The sequence below is a fragment of the Conger conger genome, chromosome 4 (genome assembly GCF_963514075.1).
Source record: "Conger conger chromosome 4, fConCon1.1, whole genome shotgun sequence".
In the NCBI taxonomy this organism is placed as follows: Eukaryota; Metazoa; Chordata; class Actinopteri; order Anguilliformes; family Congridae; genus Conger; species Conger conger.
In genome coordinates, this window is record NC_083763.1 from 46,955,818 (window position 1) to 46,979,865 (window position 24,048).

Here is a 24,048-nt window from a genome sequence, read left to right on the forward strand (position 1 = left end):
TTTCAACTTTTGTCTCGTCAGACCACAGAGTATTTTCCCAAAAGTCTTGGGGAGCATCAAGATGTTTTCTGGCAAAATTGAGACGAGCCTTAATGTTCTTTTTGCTCAGCAGTGGTTTTCGTCTTGGAACTCTGCCATGCAGGCCATTATTGCCCAGTCTCTTTCTTAGGGTGGAGTCATGAACATTGACCTGAACTGAGGCAAGTGAGGCCTGCAGTTCTTTGGATGTTGTTGTGGGGTCTTTTGTGACCTCTTGGATGAGTCTTCGCTGCGCTCTTGGGGTAATTTTGGTCGGCCGGCCACTCCTGGGAAGGTGCACCACTGTTCCATGTTTTCGCCATTTGTGGATAATGGCTCTCACTGTGGTTCACTGGAGTCCCAAAGCTTTAGAAATGGCTTTATAACCTTTTCCAGACTGATAGATCTCAATTCATTTCTTTCTCATTTGTTCCTGAATTTCTTTCTTCGGCATGATGTCTAGCTTTTGAGGATCATTTGGTCTACTTCACTTTGTCAGGCAGGTCCGATTTAAGTGATTTTTTGATTGAGAACAGGTGTGGCAGTAATCAGGCCTGGGTGTGGCTAGAGAAATTGAACTCAGGTTTGATAAACCACAGTTATGTTTTAACAGGGGGGGCAATCACTTTTTCACACAGGGCCAAGTAGGTTTGGATTTTTTTTTCTCCCTTAATAATAAAAACCTTCATTTAAAAACTGCATTTTGTGTTTACTTGTGTTGTCTTTGACTAATATTTAAATTTGTTTGATGATCTGAAACACTTAAGTGTGACAAACATGCAAAAAAATTAGAAATCAGGAAGGGGACAAACACTTTTTCACACCACAGTACATCTCTACATAAATATTTGCGTAGATGTTTGTTTGCATCAGTACTATGCTTAAAAAAGAACTGATGTCTCTATTTTCCCTGCCAACATTGCTGTACCAAAATCATCCCATTTTACCGTCCTCAGTTGGGGACTGGCTTAAAAACAGTACATAATTAATGTCTTCCTGGCAGTGGTGGGTGGGGGTGACTGAAGGCACCCAAGGCTAGAAAGTACTTTGGATATAAACCGTTTTCACCATGAGAACACAGGAGTGGGGAATAATACCTTCTGTAGCACAGAAACTGCTCCCATATTGCAGATGGTGTTCCAAGCTAAAGGAGGAGGGGCTTTAAGGTATGTTCACCCCCTATTTCCTACATCACAGTTTAACCATTGCAGAAAACTGGAACAGATCTGATCAATCTCTTCCATAGAGACAAGCCTTAACTGACGCCTGGAGACTCAAAGGATTTTGAACCTCACAAACAAAACTCCAGCATGTATTATGACTGTAGATGTCACAGGTAGCCTGAACTTTCTCAAAAGAGTATTTTTCCATCAACAACAGAAAATGATACTGGTAGGTTGAGGCAACAAAGGCCAATCGTGGCTGACAACATCTGTGTCTATGGAGACAGCATGCCCTGTGTTTGTGTGAAACTCCCATGTATGGTGGCAAAACATGTTTGTTCTGTGTCCAAGAGGCAGCATAGAAAAGGTCACTTTTGTTTGGCGTTTCATTCGTTTAGACTGTACAAGGCAAACAGAAGGGTGAATCAGAAAACAAGGGGAAACTGCTGAACCAGTGTTTCTGGCACTGCCACCACTCAGCTCAGAAGAGATATTACTTCAATTTGATCTTGGTTTTGGGTCCAAATTTATGACGGATAAATTGCTAAGGTTAGAAGGCAGAAATAGTTTCACTTTCACTTGTAGAAAAAAAGTAAGAACAAATGGTCAAAGGTGGCATCATGAAAAAAGCAAGTAATCATTTAATGACAGCAGTGTTATAGTATTATATAGTATTTGAGACGGGTGCGTGGGGGTTGGACCCAAAATGCACGACTCAGAAACAATAGTAAAATAGAGTCGCGTCAGGGCTTTATTCGGGACGAATCCCAGGAGCGTAGTCAAAACAAGTAAAGTCCATACACGTAGATCCAGCCAATAAAACAATAAATAATCAGAAAGCACGGTGCCGAGGGAAGAGGCAAACTCGTAGTCGGTAGACGTGCAGGGAGGTCCGGTAGCAGGAGAGCTGTCAGTGGGGCAGAAGTACAGGCGGGCGGCAGGCAGAGTCGTAGTCGAGGGCGATGCAGAAGTCGAAACCATAAAACAAACAGCGAGGCAAAGGTACAAAAACAGTAGGCGAGGACAAGGTCAAAAACAAGCGATGGTCAACGAAACAGAAATCAATAAACAGTGGTCGATAAACAGGCTTGATCTTAAAGTGTAATCAATGGGAATAATGCTCAAGCGTTGCTTTGACGGACAAGAGGCAGACAATTTCGCAACAAACAGAAGTGCGACTGGGCTATAAATGCAGGTGTAGACAATTAGTTAGAGAGCAGCAAGGGAATGGAAAACAGGTGCGATGGATGACAAGTTTAACAAGGTAATTAGTAATCGTTAGTAATAAACCTATCCTGCCCTAGCATTAGTAAATTAGTAAATGACATGCACAAGAAACGTAAGATAACATGAACACATGATTAGTCTGTTAGTTTTACCCAATCCTGATCTAGCATTCGTAGTTTTAGTAAATAGACAAATAGAAACAATTAGGGTGTGAGTGACAGAAAGAGAGAGAGAGAAAGCCGGAACGCAAGGTTTGCGGAAAGACATGTAAAAGTGTATGTTTAAACAACGACCAGTCTGCGTAACAATAAACATAAATCAAAACATAACACTAAACGAACTAAGACGATAACCACTCAACATAACAAGGTAAAATAATCGTAACGAAACATAACTAGACATGACAAGAAAATTAATCGTAACAAGAAACAAACTAAACAACATGACGAACCTAGAGTAACATAATAATAAAGTTTCATTTTTCACTGATTCATGGAGGCAAAATTACCTGAGCTGCTATTTCTCAGGACAAATGCTTGTCACCACCTTGCACTTTAATCCAAAAAAAGGCCATTGGTCAAAACCCTGAGAAGCCCCAGGGTCATAGTTCATTGACACTGCATATGACAGTAATTTTCCCTGTTCCAGGGGAGTTGCAGGATGCCAGGTTGAAGTTTCTAGTCTGTAAAAAAGTAGGGACTATTTCCATTAACCAGGGCCGGCATACAAATACAAATGTCCAACAGACATTATAGTGATTCTGTATAGTTATGATAATAGTACTTTTCATGTTTGACGATTCTTTGTACAGATATCTCCAAAGTTTTTATTTGCTACTGCATCAACACATAGGCTAAAGGGTAAAACAACAAATACTTTTTACATTGTCAAAAATCCTGTTGCTTTTTACATGTTGTTATATTACTTAATTACAGATTATTATTAGTTTGATAGTTTCTGGTCATCCAGAGGTAAGCCAATTGACACATACATAGCGGTAATTTGCTTGTTATCATCACAAAAAAGGAAGGAAGAAGAGCCTTGGAAGATGGTGTTACAACCTGTGTCCCTGCTCTGTATTTTAAGTGAAATGAAATCTCTTTCCTTTCTGCAATGTGGTGCATGTCTGGAAAGCTCAAAGCAAGAACAGGAAGTGCGAAACAGGAAGTCATGTTTTCTGGTTAGGCTTATGAACCAAATACCCTGTTCTCCACAGTCAAGGTGACATGATAGTGCTTCCCTAGTATGAAGGATTGAGGCCAGCTGGGAAATGCTGCAATGCACTATGGTAATAATTGCAATAAGGGGATATCATAGTAGCTCAAAGAGGTGGCTACAGACAGCTACATACTGAAGAGACTTTGAACAGGTACCACGCTGTAACTACCAGTAAAAACCCAGCTGTATGGTTTGATTACAAAATATTTGGACGGAATATAAACCCTGTAAATCAGCGTGAATATGGAGTGATAAGCGATTGAAACAAATTGATCAAATTGTTGTTCATTCTATATGCGATGATTTTGGAAACAGCTTGGGCATGGTGATAACACTACTTACTGTTTTTAGTTCATTACCATTCTACATTAATACAGGACAAGGTCAAATAGTATACATTTGCAACACATAATACTCAGGGCTTAACTAGCAGAGTTAATTTTCACAAGCATTAATTGACACACATAAATTAATCTCACAACTGCTCTACTTGATGTTATAGATATTACATCACTCCTATTATGTTTCCAAAGCTGCTGGACAACAAAAACTAAAATGGCTATATACAGTAGGATTAGCCAGGTATAATGGGCATATACTCCAATCCTAATAGTGCTGCTCATGAGCTAAAGGGTGGTTTCGATACAGAATATACTAGATAGATGATTTCTACGCACAATGTGAGGACCCTAGCGTCATAGTCACACGCCCTTACTGGTGTCCCAGTTTTCCTCCCACAGTCAGGCTATGCTGTACCTTCACGTTGATGTCTCTCACAGTATTCTCCAGCCGACAGCGGCAGCAGCATTGTTTAATCTCTGCATTCCTGAAAAATCTGCTTCCCGCATGTGGAACGGTAAGCTTCATTACTAGAGTTATTCACCAGCTACTTTCATCACTGAAATCTCAATTTCTTAGCAACGAAACACCCATTTTGAGGATTGATTACTAGTAAACGATGCACTACCTCGCAATTATCCCTTTAATGAGTGTAAATGCACTGAAATCTATGATCAAACATGCGCTCTGACTGTGTGCGTGTGTGTGTGTGTGTCTGTGTGTGCCTGCATAGACTAAACCTATGGTAAACAAGACTCAGGGTATATCTGAACCCAGATGAAAAATTTCACATTTACATCTTCCCATATTCAAATTCTACCAAGCCATCAATTAACAGTTTGTTTTTTGTCTCAAAGCGGACACATGAATAATACAGTGCACTGACACCGCATGGCTATTTCACATCTGCAAGGCTCTGATTGTTTCACTTTCTCTGAGTCGGAGGAGAGTAAAATACCAACATGTGGAATCAAAACAGAGTTTATAAGAAGCAGATACAACCAAGAGGTTCACACTGCAATTAATCTATGGTCACATTTGGATTTGAAAAGGAAAACATATGGACAGAAGATATAGAATGATTATCATTACACCCGTTTTCTGTAAAAGGGGTTGTAATGCAAAACAACATCAATCCATGATGACTAAGCAGGTCTGCACTGTTCGCCGACATTGCCCTTTATAAAGGGTAATTACTTTGGTTGTAGTCAGTAATGCACAGGGATGCACTTCTGGGACCGATAGCCCTTATAATTTACCCTGACATTTACGCCATTGCAATACTATTCAGCATTTCCGTTGATTGGAGTGTTTTTTCCCCCAAAAAACTGCATTTTTGAAAATGCCTGAACTTACAGGACTTAAAATGGTGTATTATTTGCAGCACGATAGGATATGCCAGAATTGAACTTTTATCTGTTCTAGAATCAAATGTTGCAAACACGTTACTTCGTCTGTAAACTAAGATCAAATGATTAATCAATACCTGTAGGTTCACTTGATATACTTCACGTGCTCGGGTTACTGCCGAAATCAAACGTCCTATAGGCTACTTTTACATAATAATAAATCAATCGAAAATGAATCGACGTGTAGGAAATTAATACTGCATCGACATGCCACGAGAAAAGCAGGCGTTTGTTGAAAGTACGTAGCTATATTTAACATTCATTAGAATATATATTTTACTCGCATTTCCCCAATTACTGGAGTCTCGACGTAATCTCTGCAAGTTTAAAAAGATGGAGCGACACAACATTTTTAAGATTAAGTTCTTTTGAGCTTTAATCTATTGCCTGTTGCTGCATGCAGCAGAGAATACATACGGCTAGTACGGCTGCTACATGGGAAGTATAACACATTAGCTAAAAGCTAGAAAGCGGAGACGAAATCATGCGCACCTGGAGATGCTGCGCCCTTTTCTTTTATTTAAAAATAATTGCAAACAGTGGGCATGCAGAGCGGATGACATTCAAATTCGACTGAAATTCCAAATTCGGCAATCATTCTTTGGTGTGGAGCGGTGTGGTGTGAAATAATACCGTTATCACGGATCAGCCCGCAGTCTAATAACATAGGCTACATACATTATTCCCATACAGTAGTTTAGCAGTAGGCAAATTACATTTAGCACGGTTGATTGTAATGGAGAATCTGGGAATACACAAGGGAAATTCAAAAATACCATCCTAAAATAAAACAACATTAAGACCGCATACTGTACCTTGGGTGTTAGAATCTTTCCGAGCAGATATGGAAATAGGCAGCCGCTATGTGGATATCACGCAAGCTGGCAATAGAGAGCTTTGGTGTGGTGCTTCTTTCAGCTGTCTGCAGTTTCCGCGTTGGCCAAGTCTAAGCGTCATTGTGTTAGACCGGTTCAGGCACAGCAGGCGATAACTATAAAAGGAATAGCTAGATGCCGTGCGTAAGTGGAAAGAAAACGCGCTAACATTGCTGGTAAATAAGGATGTAAATAAGACATATGGCGTAGCGTTACTTTCCTTCTCCGTTTATAGCCTATCTTTTTTTCTAAGAATGACCTGCCTATGGAATTAACGGGCATGGCCTATGTGATGTTTGATCGGTTCGTTATACTTCATGGTACACCTGAACTATCAAATAAAATCCGTCATGTAATATTAGAAGCAGTGATATTGTGGCTGGCAAGTAGCCTATCAGCAACGGAGTTGGCTGCATTGTGTAGACTATAGTAGGCTGTCCTGTTTGCAACACCGGCTACATCTTATTTTTCTATTAATAACCATTTTGATTTTTCTATGACAGACCACAGTGATTCAAATATAAGACGGATTTTAGAATAGCCTTCTCTTTTGTCTTTTGCATCACTTAAGGAATGTATCATCTTAAAAAAAAAGAAGAAGTATATTTTGTAAGATGATTGAAAATTACACCGTTCACAAAGTGTCCCATGATCGAGTCATTAAAATATTAAATCTGGGGTGGCTGCACGTGTATTCGAAGGAAGTGCGTGTTCCCCTAGTTAAAATAACTTAGCATAACCTAAATAGGGAATGTTCCAGTTCATTGATAAGTGTGCGTTTAATTATGCTAGGCAATAGAGATGATTTTGTATTTATTAGACTGTCCCTAATGAGCATCGCGATTAGTACACCGGAGTTTAATCAAAGGAACCGGTATAGCCTATGCTCGCCTTTCATTAATTGGTTTGAAACTTTATAAGCGTCTTGCAGCGCTCACTTGATTCTTTTTCAAAAGCGAAAGAGGAAAATTGTTGCGGTCTCAAAGCTCCCATCTAGCATACACAATATCTTTTTTGTGGTAGCCGTTTAGCGCGTGCACCTATATTATTGAAAAATGCCTACAGAAACAACACGCATAAACGTAGTAATAATTGGCCATGTGGATAGTGGCAAATCCACGACAACAGGTCACCTCGTTTATAAATGTGGTGGCGTGGATCCAAGAACCATCGAGAAATTTGAGAAGGCTGCAGCACAGGTAAGTAGCCTACCCGTACGAGAACTATGTCTGGTGGCGCAAATCCGTTTGGGGGGAAAAAATGTGCGCTTAACTTCGTTCGAAGTGACTAGTTGGGGTCATCCCTAAGTTCCCACAGCCCTATGTTCCCACATTTCTAAGATTTAATTTTTTTTCAAAATTAATTGTTTATTATTGATCGTGTAAACGGAACTTTATATATTTAGATGTCAAAATAGTCCTCAAAGGACAGCACTTGCAGATGCCTGTTCCTGGCACATAAAAGGTTGAAAAGTACTGATGTAGAGCCCTTTCCAGTTTTAAGTGAACTGCATGAATAGTGTATTTTTTTTTTTTCTTATTTCGCTTGTTTGCTTGTTCATTAAAAACTTATAGATAATTGAACGTGTACTGTGTCTAAATTGCACAAACATACACTGGATTTCTTCAGGTCCCATGCAAGCAGCCTGCTGAGTGTGAAGTCAACTGAACATAGAGCTGTGGGAACATAGGGCTGTGGCAACATAGAGCTGTGGGAACATAGACACGCTCCCGGCTAGTTAAGCGTAGTTTGCCAGTTGGTGTGCTAATATGCTGGCTCCTTCTCCTAAGGTATGCTTGCAAAGAAACTTTTAGGACTAACGTAGTTTGCCCAGGTTCCAGGAGCTCGATTGATGCAAGTAGTCTCACTTTGCCATTGTACTTTCTATTCAAAGCATAATTGCACGGGAATACCTTGTCCCTCCCATCCATAGATGCCCTGGTTCAAAGGGTGGAAAATCAAAAGAAGGGAAGGGAATGCTAATGGTAGAACATTGCTGAAGGTCCTGGACTCCATTTCTCCCCCTGTACGGACTGTAAACAAGCCCCTCCGTCTGCCCCTGCAAGACGTTTACAAGATTGGAGGTGAGACCCTCTTTTCTCTGGAACTCTAGGGAAGAGATTTTCTGGAATGGAAAGTATGGACATTGAACCTATTTTAAAATTGTCACTTGTGGCAGACTGCTGTAAGTGGGTGGGGGGGAGGGGTGGTTCTGGTTCAATGATCTGTTGCATTTGCTTTTCTGCTGTTCCAAATGCAGGTGTGGGCACTGTTCCTGTGGGGAAGATTGAGACTGGCGTGCTGAAGCCTGGCATGCGGTTGACCCCATCAACTGCACTGCTTGTGGTCTAGGGGGCTTGCGGAAACCTGACCTAGTAGGTTGTATCCTATTGTACTGTGCAATGCAAAGGCAATTTGGTCAGGCTTGACTCCTTGTGCTCGTAATCCAACCCCGCCTATGCTTGTCATTGCTAAGCTGCATTTTCAGTTGAGCTCTGGACGAAACATGGATTTGTAGGCGTTTTCAGTTTTACAAACCTGATTGTGCATCCTGTTCGCCCCATTAATCCTATGCTCTTGCGCCTCCCTCAGGACGCTTTGCTGCCCGGGACTTGAAGCAGACCGTAGCAGTTGGTGTCATCAAATCCGTGAATAAAACTGATCAATGCCCAAAGAAGACTGCACAGAAAGCCCAAAGCCTAAAATGAACTGCTTGTATAATGTTGCACAGCAATCAAGAATGCCTAACATAAAAGTTTAAGTTAACCTTTGTTGGTGTTGGACCGCTTTACAAGAAAGCACTGTTTTTTGTTTACTATTTTTCCAAGGGTCCTGATTTACTGCTCAGTTGGTGAAATGTTATGCTGAAAGCTTCATGGAATAAAAGCTGTGCAAAACTAATGTGCTGTCCTTCTCTTGGATCGTTGACTCAAACACTGCTTCTTTGGGTAGTTTGTGAGCTGAGAATTAGAATGTTCTAACATGAGTTTGTCATGTCTATAGGGCACTAAATGTATACAAAGTTATACAAAAACACTTGGTCTGAAAAAGCTAAATTTAAATGTGCTTGGAGCCCATTCACCTTGGAAGCTCAAATACTCCAAACACAGAACCTTCTCAGTCTTGGCTCATGAGTTGACTAATGTGAACCATAAATGGGAAAAGTCTATTAAATTAATAGAATCCAAAGATTGTGCTCTTATGTATTCAGGATGGGGCAATACTTCATGGGCTGTTTGGGGATGACCTAATGTACTGAATCTTGTTTGTGTAGCGATTAACTTGAATGAATGGAAATGTGCTTAGTATGAAATTGCCCACTACAGAAATGTTATGAATCCTTAGTTCCAGCAGTGTACCACTTAACTTTGGGAAAGTATTTCTACAATGTGTGTGGATGTACCAACTGAAACTGTTGTGCAATACTGCATGGAATCAAATCCCATTCAAACGCCAACAAATGAGACTGCTGCATTTCAAATGTAATACCTTTAATAAAAATGGAATGATTGGGTGGAACTCCTGACTTCAGACAGAACTAATACACAGGAACTGGGGTGGGTGAAGGAATGGAAAATAAAAAATTAAGGTTTACATCTAAGTCCAGTTATTTCTCACAATTAAATATGTAAAAATAGGAACGGCAATGCCATTTATAAGCATATTCAGAGGCATGTAACAGATCACTTTTTGTGCAGACTTACATTGAAACCGGTGACCAGGTCAACACATCCTCTCCCCTTGGCTGCTTCAAATTCTGGATGAAATAAATATTCACTAAACTACAATTGCACTCTTGTTCTCGTCATTAACTATCAATGTAGGTCAAATTTAAACATGTACACAAACTCAATCAGAGAATTACGAGCAGAAGTATTGAAATGCATTACTCTTATTATTTGTTTACTGAAAGTATGCTGTCAAGCTCTTGTTACGACTACTGGACAAATTACACCCTACATAAAAATGATTTCCGATACTTGGATAAATGAGTGGTCACACACTTGCAGATGGATTTACATACACACAGATACACACGTGTATATGTGTGACTGTATGTATGCATATCATATGGTGCATATGAACCAAAATCAATGTATCTGACCATGAACTTTAAATATACTACATACAGGAAGCATTCATATAGTAATACACTGTCTTAATACATTAAAGACTTAATATCTAACGTAAATTCCTCTACTCCCTGCACTGTTAAACAAAACACAATGGCTAATGAGGAACAACGAGAGTTTGGTTCATGTTAATACCTTCATCAGTCACTCCTGACACTTCTAGGAGAAATTAAAAACATAAAAATAATTCCAGTTTGATATATCACAAAGAAAGTCTTGAACCTTGAGTAGACTGCATGCTGGGATTGTGTTTTTCTCAATGCCTGTGTTTTATGAATATACAAGTATAGCTTCAAGCATCTAGCAGATGGGGATGATCCCAAGGACTGGTCCAAGACTGCATGATAAGTTGGGGGGAGGTGAGGTGTTAGAGTCCCATGCCTTCATTCGTTCTGTCAGGAGGGACCCCAGTGGAACGTACCAAGTAAACCCCCCACTCATACTACCAGGAGACAGCAGTTGTTTCCTTGGGTTATGGTCCCAGTTTTGACAATTAAAAAAATTATAAAAACATCTGCAAACAAAATTATGTAGACACTTAAAAGGAACAGCACCACTACTGCTACAGGTATGGGGTGTGATTATGAGAAAAAAAACTATTAGCAATCTCTGGGGAGACCCTTTGAAGCTTGATGCTTGAAGGACACCCATCAGATTAAAGTTGATTGCTGTCGCCTGCCATTGGAACATACAGATACCGAACTACAACTCTCCTAACGGTAAGCAAGCAAGTTTTAGGAATCCGTTCAATTAATATATATTTCATCCTTGGACGTGCAATTGTACGAAGTAAAAAACTAAAAGTTGTTGCATTGTCTTTTCTGTGCGTCTCCACAGGGAGAGAAGTGAGGATTGATTAAATAATCTATTCCTTGTGTAGTTAACTCTCCTGATCTTGCAATGTTTCCAGGAATAGAAGAGGCGATAACACCAATAAACATTTAAGCTAATACAGATATGATTTGAACAAGTTTGCCTTAGGATAAATCACCAGAGGTAACTGTATGTACAGTGCCGTGAAAAGGTATTCCCTCTTTCCTGATTTCCTCTATTATTGCATATTTGTCACACTGAGCATCCTCTTTAAGTTTTCAATAATGGCTAATGGGTGATGGCTCTCACTGTGGTTTGGTGGAGCCCCAGATCCTCAGAAATGGCTTTGCCAAAGTTGTGGTAGGACCTGAAACAAGTGCTTTATGCTCAAAAACCTACCTATATTAATGCAGTTCTTCAGACAAGTGTGGGCTAGGAATCTCAGAGATGAGAAAGACTAATATTAAAATTTTGAAAGGTGGTGCAACCAGTTTCATTTTTCACAGGGATGATTTGGGTGTTTGATAACCATTTTCATTAAACAAATGAAATAGTAAGTAAAAAAACACATTTTCAGGTTCCCTTTGCCTAATATTACATTTTGTCTAAAGATCTGAAACAATTCCGTGTGACAAATATGCAATCATCGGAAATCAGGAAGGGGGTAAACACTTTTTCACAGCACTGTAAAAACACATGTGTATGCACACATACATGTATGTATATGTACTGAAGTGTGCACATATATACATACATATGTACATACAATGTATATACGCATACATACAGTGGCAGCTTAGACTGAGATGTTAAGTGCTAGACTCCGAGGATAGCTACAGCAAACCCAGTAAGACGTGCCAGGTTCCATGGCTATTATAATACTGGTAAAGGCAGGATAACACCGTTTATTTACAATACATATGTAATTCATCCCTAAGCTGAGATGAACCGACATAGGGCTCTTCCTTGATTTGTGTCCATTTAGATTCTGGCTGTAACAGTAGCTATGTACAGAGGCAGTGTCCTCACTGTCGCATGAGGCCAGAGGGGCGGAGCTTGTGCAGGAAGGAGGGGGGCCTCACGCCTGTCCGTCCTCCAATCAGTCAGACAGAATGTGCACAAAAGACATGGGGAACACCCCCTTTCTCTCCGGGTGCCCTTCAATGTGTCCAATCTGCGACAGAAAAGAAATGTGAAAAGGACTTTTGATCAGTAAATCACTAGACTAACAGGCTGGACTAACTAAATCTAGAATGTGACTTCAACTGCAACGAAAATGAGTAGATACTGTATGTATCATGTGAGGGAAACCTGACTGATAATGCTGCAAGCCCATGCGATTTCACATGTTTCACACATTTTTTGCACTCTGGAAAACTATTCTTTGGGACAGTACAAGAGCACACAGGCCCAATTTCTAGATTGTTTTTTATTTATTTTGGGTATTAGTCGATATACGTTTCTGCTGTAGAAAACGCCTCGGAAATCCCACGCCACACAGAAGCTGATGGTAGTCACAGAAACGGTTGCCATGGCGACAAACTTACCCACCACTCCTGGTCCTCCTCTCCCATGACGATGATCACCTCCCCCTCCACGAAAGTGAGCTCGTCGTCGTTGTCCGCCTGGCAGTCATAGATGGTCTTCACCCGTCTCACTTTGTTCTTCCCCTGGGTGAATGCACAAACGCCCAGCTCTTTTACAGACGTGGAAAATCTGGGTTCAGAAAGTCCCCTGCATTTTGTTCCAATCACCTGTATTTGCTAGTTAACACAACTCTTCAGCAAGGAGGTAGAACTAAATCACAAAATCAGTTGGCTGGAAGTCCAGTCCATGGCTGGAAGAATCAGAATTACTACCCGAGACTTTCCACCTCTGCTCTTGTACTGTGTTACGGGACCATTTATAACTGTCGTTCATGGGAAATTCGATAAGAAAGACCAGGCTGACAAATGGGAAACTTATGCTCACTAATATCTTTTCAAGCACTGCTCATCCCTAGTAGTCAGACCACCCATGCGCACAGAACATAACACAATAGTAAAAACATAATAATGGATCTTATCTGTAGGGGTTCATCTAGGCCTGGGGGGTATATCACAAATGGACTACTAAGTTAGCTGGATAAGTTCACCAAGTAAAACCTGGAACAAGGACTAAAGTAAAAACAGCTGTTCGGAGAACTTATCCAGTAATTCAGTAGTCCTGCTTTGTGATATACATGCCAGGGGTGTCCAGTCATGGGTTATGGGTATAATGGTTTTGTTTTGGCCTACTATTACGACACCTGATTCAACTAATTATCCAATCATGGTCTTCAATCCAGACCTTGTTAAGTAGAACCAGGTGTATTAGTGCTGGGCTAACACAAACACTTTCACCCACATCGGCCTTTTTCAGATAAGATTGGATACCCCTGATCTCGAAAATCTAAAAACCTGCTGATGACAAATACGCCATTGTTTATGCCATTGTTTCAATTAGTAATTTCTCCTGTTCTGTGAGTATTAACCATTTGAATAGGACTGGGGAACATAACCAATTGTAGCTCTTCAGGTGAAATAGGTCCATGCTTTGCATCTTCCTCAAAACAGACTTGAGGCAGTCACCGCTACTCACTGTATTGATCTTCCGGGGCAGTGGAACAGGCATCTCAGTGGCACTGGGTGGGGTGCCATTGGTGTCCTCACTGGGCTGTTTGGGCACCAGTTCCCCCTGCTGGTTGGAGGCTAATGTGTCGGGGGGCTGCAGTTTTGGCGTCACCTCACCGGAGGGCGGCCTCTGGACAGGGTCGGTCACCGGTGGTTTAGGAGGAATGTCTGAGAGTTGGGGCTTAGGCGGGAGGTCCTTGATTTGAGGCTTGGGTGGAAGGTCGGTGAATTGGGGTTTCGGGGGAAGGTCAGACAGCTGGGGTTTCGGAGGCAGTTCTCCCGGCTTTGGGGGCAAGTCTGAGGCCTGGGGCTTTGGTCGTAATTCTACCAGGTAGGGCTTTTCTGGAAGTGGAGCCTTGTGAGGAGTCTCAGTAGTCTGGGGAGACTTCTGGAACAACTCAAGGGGCTGACTGGGCTTGTCTATAGAGGGGTGATGAATGGTGTCAATCTTCCGTAGTGCCACTAAGGAATAGGAATAAGGAAAAGCACTGTGAAGATATTTGTATTTAACAGCCATATCGTAAAATCTTTTTCCCACCCAAATGAGCTTCACTCCCATTATAGACATTTGCTGTATGGCAAGGATAATAAAAACATGGTCCTTCATGGCAGATAACTGTTGGTTTTACACTCTTCCTTTACATGGGATTCAGGTGTGAAGACAGTAGCACTAATTGTTCAGTTACCCTGGAGACAAGAAAGCCATGGCTGGATTTGGAATGCAAGGGCCAGATTTGATGAGCCTTGCTGTAAGCCATACAGCGAGATGTAATAAGAAGCACCATTCAAGGTGAAGAGGGGAACATTGCCCTACTGATAGCGTTTCAGATGACGATAGAACTCTCCCTAGCTGGGACCTACCTTTTTGTGGTAGTTTGGTCTTTTGTGACCTCTTGGATGAGTCTTCGCTGCGCTCTTGGGGTAATTTTGGTCGGCCGGCCACTCCTGGGAAGGTTCACCACTGTTCCATGTTTTCGCCATTTGTGGATAATGGCTCTCACTGTGGTTCACTGGAGTCCCAAAGCTTTAGAAATGGCTTTATAACCTTTTCCAGACTGATAGATCTCAATTCATTTCTTTCTCATTTGTTCCTGAATTTCTTTCTTCGGCATGATGTCTAGCTTTTGAGGATCATTTGGTCTACTTCACTTTGTCAGGCAGGTCTGATTTAAGTGATTTTTTGATTGAGAACAGGTGTGGCAGTAATCAGGCCTGGGTGTGGCTAGAGAAATTGAACTCAGGTTTGATAAACCACAGTTATGTTTTAACAGGGGGGGCAATCACTTTTTCACACAGGGCCAAGTAGGTTTGGATTTTTTTTTCTCCCTTAATAATAAAAACCTTCATTTAAAAACTGCATTTTGTGTTTACTTGTGTTGTCTTTGACTAATATTTAAATTTGTTTGATGATCTGAAACACTTAAGTGTGACAAACATGCAAAAAAATTAGAAATCAGGAAGGGGACAAACACTTTTTCACACCACAGTACATCTCTACATAAATATTTGCGTAGATGTTTGTTTGCATCAGTACTATGCTTAAAAAAGAACTGATGTCTCTATTTTCCCTGCCAACATTGCTGTACCAAAATCATCCCATTTTACCGTCCTCAGTTGGGGACTGGCTTAAAAACAGTACATAATTAATGTCTTCCTGGCAGTGGTGGGTGGGGGTGACTGAAGGCACCCAAGGCTAGAAAGTACTTTGGATATAAACCGTTTTCACCATGAGAACACAGGAGTGGGGAATAATACCTTCTGTAGCACAGAAACTGCTCCCATATTGCAGATGGTGTTCCAAGCTAAAGGAGGAGGGGCTTTAAGGTATGTTCACCCCCTATTTCCTACATCACAGTTTAACCATTGCAGAAAACTGGAACAGATCTGATCAATCTCTTCCATAGAGACAAGCCTTAACTGACGCCTGGAGACTCAAAGGATTTTGAACCTCACAAACAAAACTCCAGCATGTATTATGACTGTAGATGTCACAGGTAGCCTGAACTTTCTCAAAAGAGTATTTTTCCATCAACAACAGAAAATGATACTGGTAGGTTGAGGCAACAAAGGCCAATCGTGGCTGACAACATCTGTGTCTATGGAGACAGCATGCCCTGTGTTTGTGTGAAACTCCCATGTATGGTGGCAAAACATGTTTGTTCTGTGTCCAAGAGGCAGCATAGAAAAGGTCACTTTTGTTTGGCGTTTCATTCGTTTAGACTGTACAAGGCAAACAGAAGGGTGAATCAGAAAACAAGGGGAAACTGCTGAACCAGTGTTTCTGGCACTGCCACCACTCAGCTCAGAAGAGATATTACTTCAATTTGATCTTGGTTTTGGGTCCAAATTTATGACGGATAAATTGCTAAGGTTAGAAGGCAGAAATAGTTTCACTTTCACTTGTAGAAAAAAAGTAAGAACAAATGGTCAAAGGTGGCATCATGAAAAAAGCAAGTAATCATTTAATGACAGCAGTGTTATAGTATTATATAGTATTTGAGACGGGTGCGTGGGGGTTGGACCCAAAATGCACGACTCAGAAACAATAGTAAAATAGAGTCGCGTCAGGGCTTTATTCGGGACGAATCCCAGGAGCGTAGTCAAAACAAGTAAAGTCCATACACGTAGATCCAGCCAATAAAACAATAAATAATCAGAAAGCACGGTGCCGAGGGAAGAGGCAAACTCGTAGTCGGTAGACGTGCAGGGAGGTCCGGTAGCAGGAGAGCTGTCAGTGGGGCAGAAGTACAGGCGGGCGGCAGGCAGAGTCGTAGTCGAGGGCGATGCAGAAGTCGAAACCATAAAACAAACAGCGAGGCAAAGGTACAAAAACAGTAGGCGAGGACAAGGTCAAAAACAAGCGATGGTCAACGAAACAGAAATCAATAAACAGTGGTCGATAAACAGGCTTGATCTTAAAGTGTAATCAATGGGAATAATGCTCAAGCGTTGCTTTGACGGACAAGAGGCAGACAATTTCGCAACAAACAGAAGTGCGACTGGGCTATAAATGCAGGTGTAGACAATTAGTTAGAGAGCAGCAAGGGAATGGAAAACAGGTGCGATGGATGACAAGTTTAACAAGGTAATTAGTAATCGTTAGTAATAAACCTATCCTGCCCTAGCATTAGTAAATTAGTAAATGACATGCACAAGAAACGTAAGATAACATGAACACATGATTAGTCTGTTAGTTTTACCCAATCCTGATCTAGCATTCGTAGTTTTAGTAAATAGACAAATAGAAACAATTAGGGTGTGAGTGACAGAAAGAGAGAGAGAGAAAGCCGGAACGCAAGGTTTGCGGAAAGACATGTAAAAGTGTATGTTTAAACAACGACCAGTCTGCGTAACAATAAACATAAATCAAAACATAACACTAAACGAACTAAGACGATAACCACTCAACATAACAAGGTAAAATAATCGTAACGAAACATAACTAGACATGACAAGAAAATTAATCGTAACAAGAAACAAACTAAACAACATGACGAACCTAGAGTAACATAATAATAAAGTTTCATTTTTCACTGATTCATGGAGGCAAAATTACCTGAGCTGCTATTTCTCAGGACAAATGCTTGTCACCACCTTGCACTTTAATCCAAAAAAAGGCCATTAGTCAAAACCCTGAGAAGCCCCAGGGTCATAGTTCATTGACACTGCATATGACAGTAATTTTCCCTGTTCCAGGGGAGTTGCAGGATGCCAGGTTGAAGTTTCTAGTCTGTAAAAAAGTAGGGACTATTTCCATTAACCAGGGCCGGCATACAAATACAAATGTCCAACAGACATTATAGTGATTCTGTATAGTTATGATAATAGTACTTTTCATGTTTGACGATTCTTTGTACAGATATCTCCAAAGTTTTTATTTGCTACTGCATCAACACATAGGCTAAAGGGTAAAACAACAAATACTTTTTACATTGTCAAAAATCCTGTTGCTTTTTACATGTTGTTATATTACTTAATTACAGATTATTATTAGTTTGATAGTTTCTGGTCATCCAGAGGTAAGCCAATTGACACATACATAGCGGTAATTTGCTTGTTATCATCACAAAAAAGGAAGGAAGAAGAGCCTTGGAAGATGGTGTTACAACCTGTGTCCCTGCTCTGTATTTTAAGTGAAATGAAATCTCTTTCCTTTCTGCAATGTGGTGCATGTCTGGAAAGCTCAAAGCAAGAACAGGAAGTGCGAAACAGGAAGTCATGTTTTCTGGTTAGGCTTATGAACCAAATACCCTGTTCTCCACAGTCAAGGTGACATGATAGTGCTTCCCTAGTATGAAGGATTGAGGCCAGCTGGGAAATGCTGCAATGCACTATGGTAATAATTGCAATAAGGGGATATCATAGTAGCTCAAAGAGGTGGCTACAGACAGCTACATACTGAAGAGACTTTGAACAGGTACCACGCTGTAACTACCAGTAAAAACCCAGCTGTATGGTTTGATTACAAAATATTTGGACGGAATATAAACCCTGTAAATCAGCGTGAATATGGAGTGATAAGCGATTGAAACAAATTGATCAAATTGTTGTTCATTCTATATGCGATGATTTTGGAAACAGCTTGGGCATGGTGATAACACTACTTACTGTTTTTAGTTCATTACCATTCTACATTAATACAGGACAAGGTCAAATAGTATACATTTGCAACACATAATACTCAGGGCTTAACTAGCAGAGTTAATTTTCACAAGCATTAATTGACACACATAAATTAATCTCACAACTTCTCTACTTGATGTTATAGATATTACATCACTCCTATTATGTTTCCAAAGCTGCTGGACAACAAAAACTAAAATGGCTATATACAGTAGGATTAGCCAGGTATAATGGGCATATACTCCAATCCTAATAGTGCTGCTCATGAGCTAAAGGGTGGTTTCGATACAGAATATACTAGATAGATGATTTCTACGCACAATGTGAGGACCCTAGCGTCATAGTCACACGCCCTTACTGGTGTCCCAGTTTTCCTCCCACAGTCAGGCTATGCTGTACCTTCACGTTGGTGTCTCTCACAGTATTCTCCAGCCGACAGCGGCAGCAGCATTGTTTAATCTCTGCATTCCTGAAAAATCTGCTTCCCGCATGTGGAACGGTAAGCTTCATTACTAGAGTTATTCACCAGCTACTTTCATCACTGAAATCTCAATTTCTTAGCAACGAAACACCCATTTTGAGGATTGATTACTAGTAAACGATGCACTACCTCGCAATTATCCCTTTAATGAGTGTAAATGCACTGAAATCTATGATCAAACATGCGCTCTGACTGTGTGCGTGTGTCTGTGTGTGTCTGTGTGTGCCTGCATAGACTAAACCTATGGTAAACAAGACTCAGGGTATATCTGAACCCAGATGAAAAATTTCACATTTACATCTTCCCATATTCAAATTCTACCAAGCCATCAATTAACAGTTTGTTTTTTGTCTCAAAGCGGACACATGAATAATACAGTGCACTGACACCGCATGGCTATTTCACATCTGCAAGGCTCTGATTGTTTCACTTTCTCTGAGTCGGAGGAGAGTAAAATACCAACATGTGGAATCAAAACAGAGTTTATAAGAAGCAGATACAACCAAGAGGTTCACACTGCAATTAATCTATGGTCACATTTGGATTTGAAAAGGAAAACATATGGACAGAAGATATAGAATGATTATCATTACACCCGTTTTCTGTAAAAGGGGTTGTAATGCAAAACATCAATCCATGATGACTAAGCAGGTCTGCACTGTAAGCCGACATTGCCCTTTATAAAGGGTAATTACTTTGGTTGTAGTCAGTAATGCACAGGGATGCACTTCTGGGACCGATAGCCCTTATAATTTACCCTGACATTTACGCCATTGCAATACTATTCAGCATTTCCGTTGATTGGAGTGTTTTTTCCCCCAAAAAACTGCATTTTTGAAAATGCCTGAACTTACAGGACTTAAAATGGTGTATTATTTGCAGCACGATAGGATATGCCAGAATTGAACTTTTATCTGTTCTAGAATCAAATGTTGCAAACACGTTACTTCGTCTGTAAACTAAGATCAAATGATTAATCAATACCTGTAGGTTCACTTGATATACTTCACGTGCTCGGGTTACTGCCGAAATCAAACGTCCTATAGGCTACTTTTACATAATAATAAATCAATCGAAAATGAATCGACGTGTAGGAAATTAATACTGCATCGACATGCCACGAGAAAAGCAGGCGTTTGTTGAAAGTACGTAGCTATATTTAACATTCATTAGAATATATATTTTACTCGCATTTCCCCAATTACTGGAGTCTCGACGTAATCTCTGCAAGTTTAAAAAGATGGAGCGACACAACATTTTTAAGATTAAGTTCTTTTGAGCTTTAATCTATTGCCTGTTGCTGCATGCAGCAGAGAATACATACGGCTAGTACGGCTGCTACATGGGAAGTATAACACATTAGCTAAAAGCTAGAAAGCGGAGACGAAATCATGCGCACCTGGAGATGCTGCGCCCTTTTCTTTTATTTAAAAATAATTGCAAACAGTGGGCATGCAGAGCGGATGACATTCAAATTCGACTGAAATTCCAAATTCGGCAATCATTCTTTGGTGTGGAGCGGTGTGGTGTGAAATAATACCGTTATCACGGATCAGCCCGCAGTCTAATAACATAGGCTACATACATTATTCCCATACAGTAGTTTAGCAGTAGGCAAATTACATTTAGCACGGTTGATTGTAATGGAGAATCTGGGAATACACAAGGGAAATTCAAAAATACCATCCTAAAATAAAACAACATTAAGACCGCATACTGTACCTTGGGTGTTAGAATCTTTCCGAGCAGATATGGAAATAGGCAGCCGCTATGTGGATATCACGCAAGCTGGCAATAGAGAGCTTTGGTGTGGTGCTTCTTTCAGCTGTCTGCAGTTTCCGCGTTGGCCAAGTCTAAGCGTCATTGTGTTAGACCGGTTCAGGCACAGCAGGCGATAACTATAAAAGGAATAGCTAGATGCCGTGCGTAAGTGGAAAGAAAACGCGCTAACATTGCTGGTAAATAAGGATGTAAATAAGACATATGGCGTAGCGTTACTTTCCTTCTCCGTTTATAGCCTATCTTTTTTTCTAAGAATGACCTGCCTATGGAATTAACGGGCATGGCCTATGTGATGTTTGATCGGTTCGTTATACTTCATGGTACACCTGAACTATCAAATAAAATCCGTCATGTAATATTAGAAGCAGTGATATTGTGGCTGGCAAGTAGCCTATCAGCAACGGAGTTGGCTGCATTGTGTAGACTATAGTAGGCTGTCCTGTTTGCAACACCGGCTACATCTTATTTTTCTATTAATAACCATTTTGATTTTTCTATGACAGACCACAGTGATTCAAATATAAGACGGATTTTAGAATAGCCTTCTCTTTTGTCTTTTGCATCACTTAAGGAATGTATCATCTTAAAAAAAAAGAAGAAGTATATTTTGTAAGATGATTGAAAATTACACCGTTCACAAAGTGTCCCATGATCGAGTCATTAAAATATTAAATCTGGGGTGGCTGCACGTGTATTCGAAGGAAGTGCGTGTTCCCCTAGTTAAAATAACTTAGCATAACCTAAATAGGGAATGTTCCAGTTCATTGATAAGTGTGCGCGTTTAATTATGCTAGGCAATAGAGATGATTTTGTATTTATTAGACTGTCCCTAATGAGCATCGCGATTAGTACACCGGAGTTTAATCAAAGGAACCGGTATAGCCTATGCTCGCCTTTCATTAATTGGTTTGAAACTTTATAAGCGTCTTGCAGCGCTCACTTGATTCTTTTTCAAAAGCGAAAGAGGAAAATTGTTGCGGTCTCAAAGCTCCCATCTAGCATACACAATATCTTTTTTGTGGTAGCCGTTTAGCGCGTGCACCTATATTATTGAAAAATGCCTACAGAAACAACACGCATAAACGTAGTAATAATTGGCCATGTGGATAGTGGCAAATCCACGACAACAGGTCACCTCGTTTATAAATGTGGTGGCGTGGATCCAAGAACCATCGAGAAATTTGAGAAGGCTGCAGCACAGGTAAGTAGCCTACCCGTACGAGAACTATGTCTGGTGGCGCAAATCCGTTTGGGGGGAAAAAATGTGCGCTTAACTTCGTTCGAAGTGACTAGTTGGGGTCATCCCTAAGTTCCCACAGCCCTATGTTCCCACATTTCTAAGATTTAATTTTTTTTCAAAATTAATTGTTTATTATTGATCGTGTAAACGGAACTTTATATATTTAGATGTCAAAATAGTCCTCAAAGGACAGCACTTGCAGATGCCTGTTCCTGGCACATAAAAGGTTGAAAAGTACTGATGTAGAGCCCTTTCCAGTTTTAAGTGAACTGCATGAATAGTGTATTTTTTTTTTTTCTTATTTCGCTTGTTTGCTTGTTCATTAAAAACTTATAGATAATTGAACGTGTACTGTGTCTAAATTGCACAAACATACACTGGATTTCTTCAGGTCCCATGCAAGCAGCCTGCTGAGTGTGAAGTCAACTGAACATAGAGCTGTGGGAACATAGGGCTGTGGCAACATAGAGCTGTGGGAACATAGACACGCTCCCGGCTAGTTAAGCGTAGTTTGCCAGTTGGTGTGCTAATATGCTGGCTCCTTCTCCTAAGGTATGCTTGCAAAGAAACTTTTAGGACTAACGTAGTTTGCCCAGGTTCCAGGAGCTCGATTGATGCAAGTAGTCTCACTTTGCCATTGTACTTTCTATTCAAAGCATAATTGCACGGGAATACCTTGTCCCTCCCATCCATAGATGCCCTGGTTCAAAGGGTGGAAAATCAAAAGAAGGGAAGGGAATGCTAATGGTAGAACATTGCTGAAGGTCCTGGACTCCATTTCTCCCCCTGTACGGACTGTAAACAAGCCCCTCCGTCTGCCCCTGCAAGACGTTTACAAGATTGGAGGTGAGACCCTCTTTTCTCTGGAACTCTAGGGAAGAGATTTTCTGGAATGGAAAGTATGGACATTGAACCTATTTTAAAATTGTCACTTGTGGCAGACTGCTGTAAGTGGGTGGGGGGGAGGGGTGGTTCTGGTTCAATGATCTGTTGCATTTGCTTTTCTGCTGTTCCAAATGCAGGTGTGGGCACTGTTCCTGTGGGGAAGATTGAGACTGGCGTGCTGAAGCCTGGCATGCGGTTGACCCCATCAACTGCACTGCTTGTGGTCTAGGGGGCTTGCGGAAACCTGACCTAGTAGGTTGTATCCTATTGTACTGTGCAATGCAAAGGCAATTTGGTCAGGCTTGACTCCTTGTGCTCGTAATCCAACCCCGCCTATGCTTGTCATTGCTAAGCTGCATTTTCAGTTGAGCTCTGGACGAAACATGGATTTGTAGGCGTTTTCAGTTTTACAAACCTGATTGTGCATCCTGTTCGCCCCATTAATCCTATGCTCTTGCGCCTCCCTCAGGACGCTTTGCTGCCCGGGACTTGAAGCAGACCGTAGCAGTTGGTGTCATCAAATCCGTGAATAAAACTGATCAATGCCCAAAGAAGACTGCACAGAAAGCCCAAAGCCTAAAATGAACTGCTTGTATAATGTTGCACAGCAATCAAGAATGCCTAACATAAAAGTTTAAGTTAACCTTTGTTGGTGTTGGACCGCTTTACAAGAAAGCACTGTTTTTTGTTTACTATTTTTCCAAGGGTCCTGATTTACTGCTCAGTTGGTGAAATGTTATGCTGAAAGCTTCATGGAATAAAAGCTGTGCAAAACTAATGTGCTGTCCTTCTCTTGGATCGTTGACTCAAACACTGCTTCTTTGGGTAGTTTGTGAGCTGAGAATTAGAATGTTCTAACATGAGTTTGTCATGTCTATAGGGCACTAAATGTATACAAAGTTATACAAAAACACTTGGTCTGAAAAAGCTAAATTTAAATGTGCTTGGAGCCCATTCACCTTGGAAGCTCAAATACTCCAAACACAGAACCTTCTCAGTCTTGGCTCATGAGTTGACTAATGTGAACCATAAATGGGAAAAGTCTATTAAATTAATAGAATCCAAAGATTGTGCTCTTATGTATTCAGGATGGGGCAATACTTCATGGGCTGTTTGGGGATGACCTAATGTACTGAATCTTGTTTGTGTAGCGATTAACTTGAATGAATGGAAATGTGCTTAGTATGAAAT

The 24,048-nt window shown here is 40.7% G+C and overlaps 3 protein-coding genes and 1 long non-coding RNA gene across 4 annotated transcripts; 2 read left to right on the top strand and 2 right to left on the bottom strand.

Annotated features, from left to right (window-relative positions):
• Nucleotides 1–1,794: 1,794 nt before the first annotated feature.
• Nucleotides 1,795–6,891, bottom strand: LOC133125878 (uncharacterized). Its single transcript, XR_009708478.1, has 2 exons — nucleotides 6,190–6,891; nucleotides 1,795–3,090 (listed from the first exon to the last, which is right to left on the bottom strand). It is a non-coding gene; the product is annotated as an uncharacterized LOC133125878 (long non-coding RNA).
• Nucleotides 6,892–7,135: 244 nt separating this feature from the next.
• On the top strand, nucleotides 7,136–9,150 carry LOC133125877 (elongation factor 1-alpha 2-like). Its single transcript, XM_061237575.1, has 4 exons — nucleotides 7,136–7,448; nucleotides 8,183–8,333; nucleotides 8,510–8,624; nucleotides 8,842–9,150. The coding sequence occupies exons 1-3, from the start codon at nucleotides 7,305–7,307 to the stop codon at nucleotides 8,599–8,601; spliced, it is 387 nt and encodes a 128-aa protein (XP_061093559.1). The 5' UTR covers nucleotides 7,136–7,304; the 3' UTR covers nucleotides 8,602–8,624; nucleotides 8,842–9,150.
• A 573-nt stretch (nucleotides 9,151–9,723) lies between these two features.
• On the bottom strand, nucleotides 9,724–15,628 carry LOC133126633 (arf-GAP with SH3 domain, ANK repeat and PH domain-containing protein 1-like). Its single transcript, XM_061238974.1, has 5 exons — nucleotides 15,602–15,628; nucleotides 14,708–14,726; nucleotides 13,815–14,308; nucleotides 12,743–12,865; nucleotides 9,724–12,369 (listed from the first exon to the last, which is right to left on the bottom strand). The coding sequence occupies exons 1-5, from the start codon at nucleotides 15,626–15,628 to the stop codon at nucleotides 12,295–12,297; spliced, it is 738 nt and encodes a 245-aa protein (XP_061094958.1). The 3' UTR covers nucleotides 9,724–12,294.
• Nucleotides 15,629–21,609: 5,981 nt separating this feature from the next.
• LOC133125876 (elongation factor 1-alpha 2-like) lies at nucleotides 21,610–23,635 on the top strand. The gene is made up of 4 exons (XM_061237574.1): nucleotides 21,610–21,933; nucleotides 22,668–22,818; nucleotides 22,995–23,109; nucleotides 23,327–23,635. Exons 1-3 carry the CDS (start codon nucleotides 21,790–21,792, stop codon nucleotides 23,084–23,086), a joined length of 387 nt encoding a protein of 128 aa, XP_061093558.1. The 5' UTR covers nucleotides 21,610–21,789; the 3' UTR covers nucleotides 23,087–23,109; nucleotides 23,327–23,635.
• Nucleotides 23,636–24,048: the final 413 nt, after the last annotated feature.

Coding starts and splice junctions, on each gene's coding strand:
- LOC133125877 (XM_061237575.1), top strand. CDS start 7,305: ATGCCTACAGAAACAACACGCATAAACGTAGTAATAATTGGCCATGTG. Junction 7,449..8,182: donor TTGAGAAGGCTGCAGCACAG/GTAAGTAGCCTA, acceptor TCCCATCCATAG/ATGCCCTGGTTCAAAGGGTG. Junction 8,334..8,509: donor AGACGTTTACAAGATTGGAG/GTGAGACCCTCT, acceptor TTCCAAATGCAG/GTGTGGGCACTGTTCCTGTG.
- LOC133126633 (XM_061238974.1), bottom strand. CDS start 15,628: ATGGGAGCAGTTTCTGTGCTACAGAAG. Junction 12,866..13,814: donor TGCCCCGGAAGATCAATACA/GTGAGTAGCGGT, acceptor GCATTCACCCAG/GGGAAGAACAAAGTGAGACG. Junction 12,370..12,742: donor AGGAGGACCAGGAGTGGTGG/GTAAGTTTGTCG, acceptor TTTCTGTCGCAG/ATTGGACACATTGAAGGGCA.
- LOC133125876 (XM_061237574.1), top strand. CDS start 21,790: ATGCCTACAGAAACAACACGCATAAACGTAGTAATAATTGGCCATGTG. Junction 21,934..22,667: donor TTGAGAAGGCTGCAGCACAG/GTAAGTAGCCTA, acceptor TCCCATCCATAG/ATGCCCTGGTTCAAAGGGTG. Junction 22,819..22,994: donor AGACGTTTACAAGATTGGAG/GTGAGACCCTCT, acceptor TTCCAAATGCAG/GTGTGGGCACTGTTCCTGTG.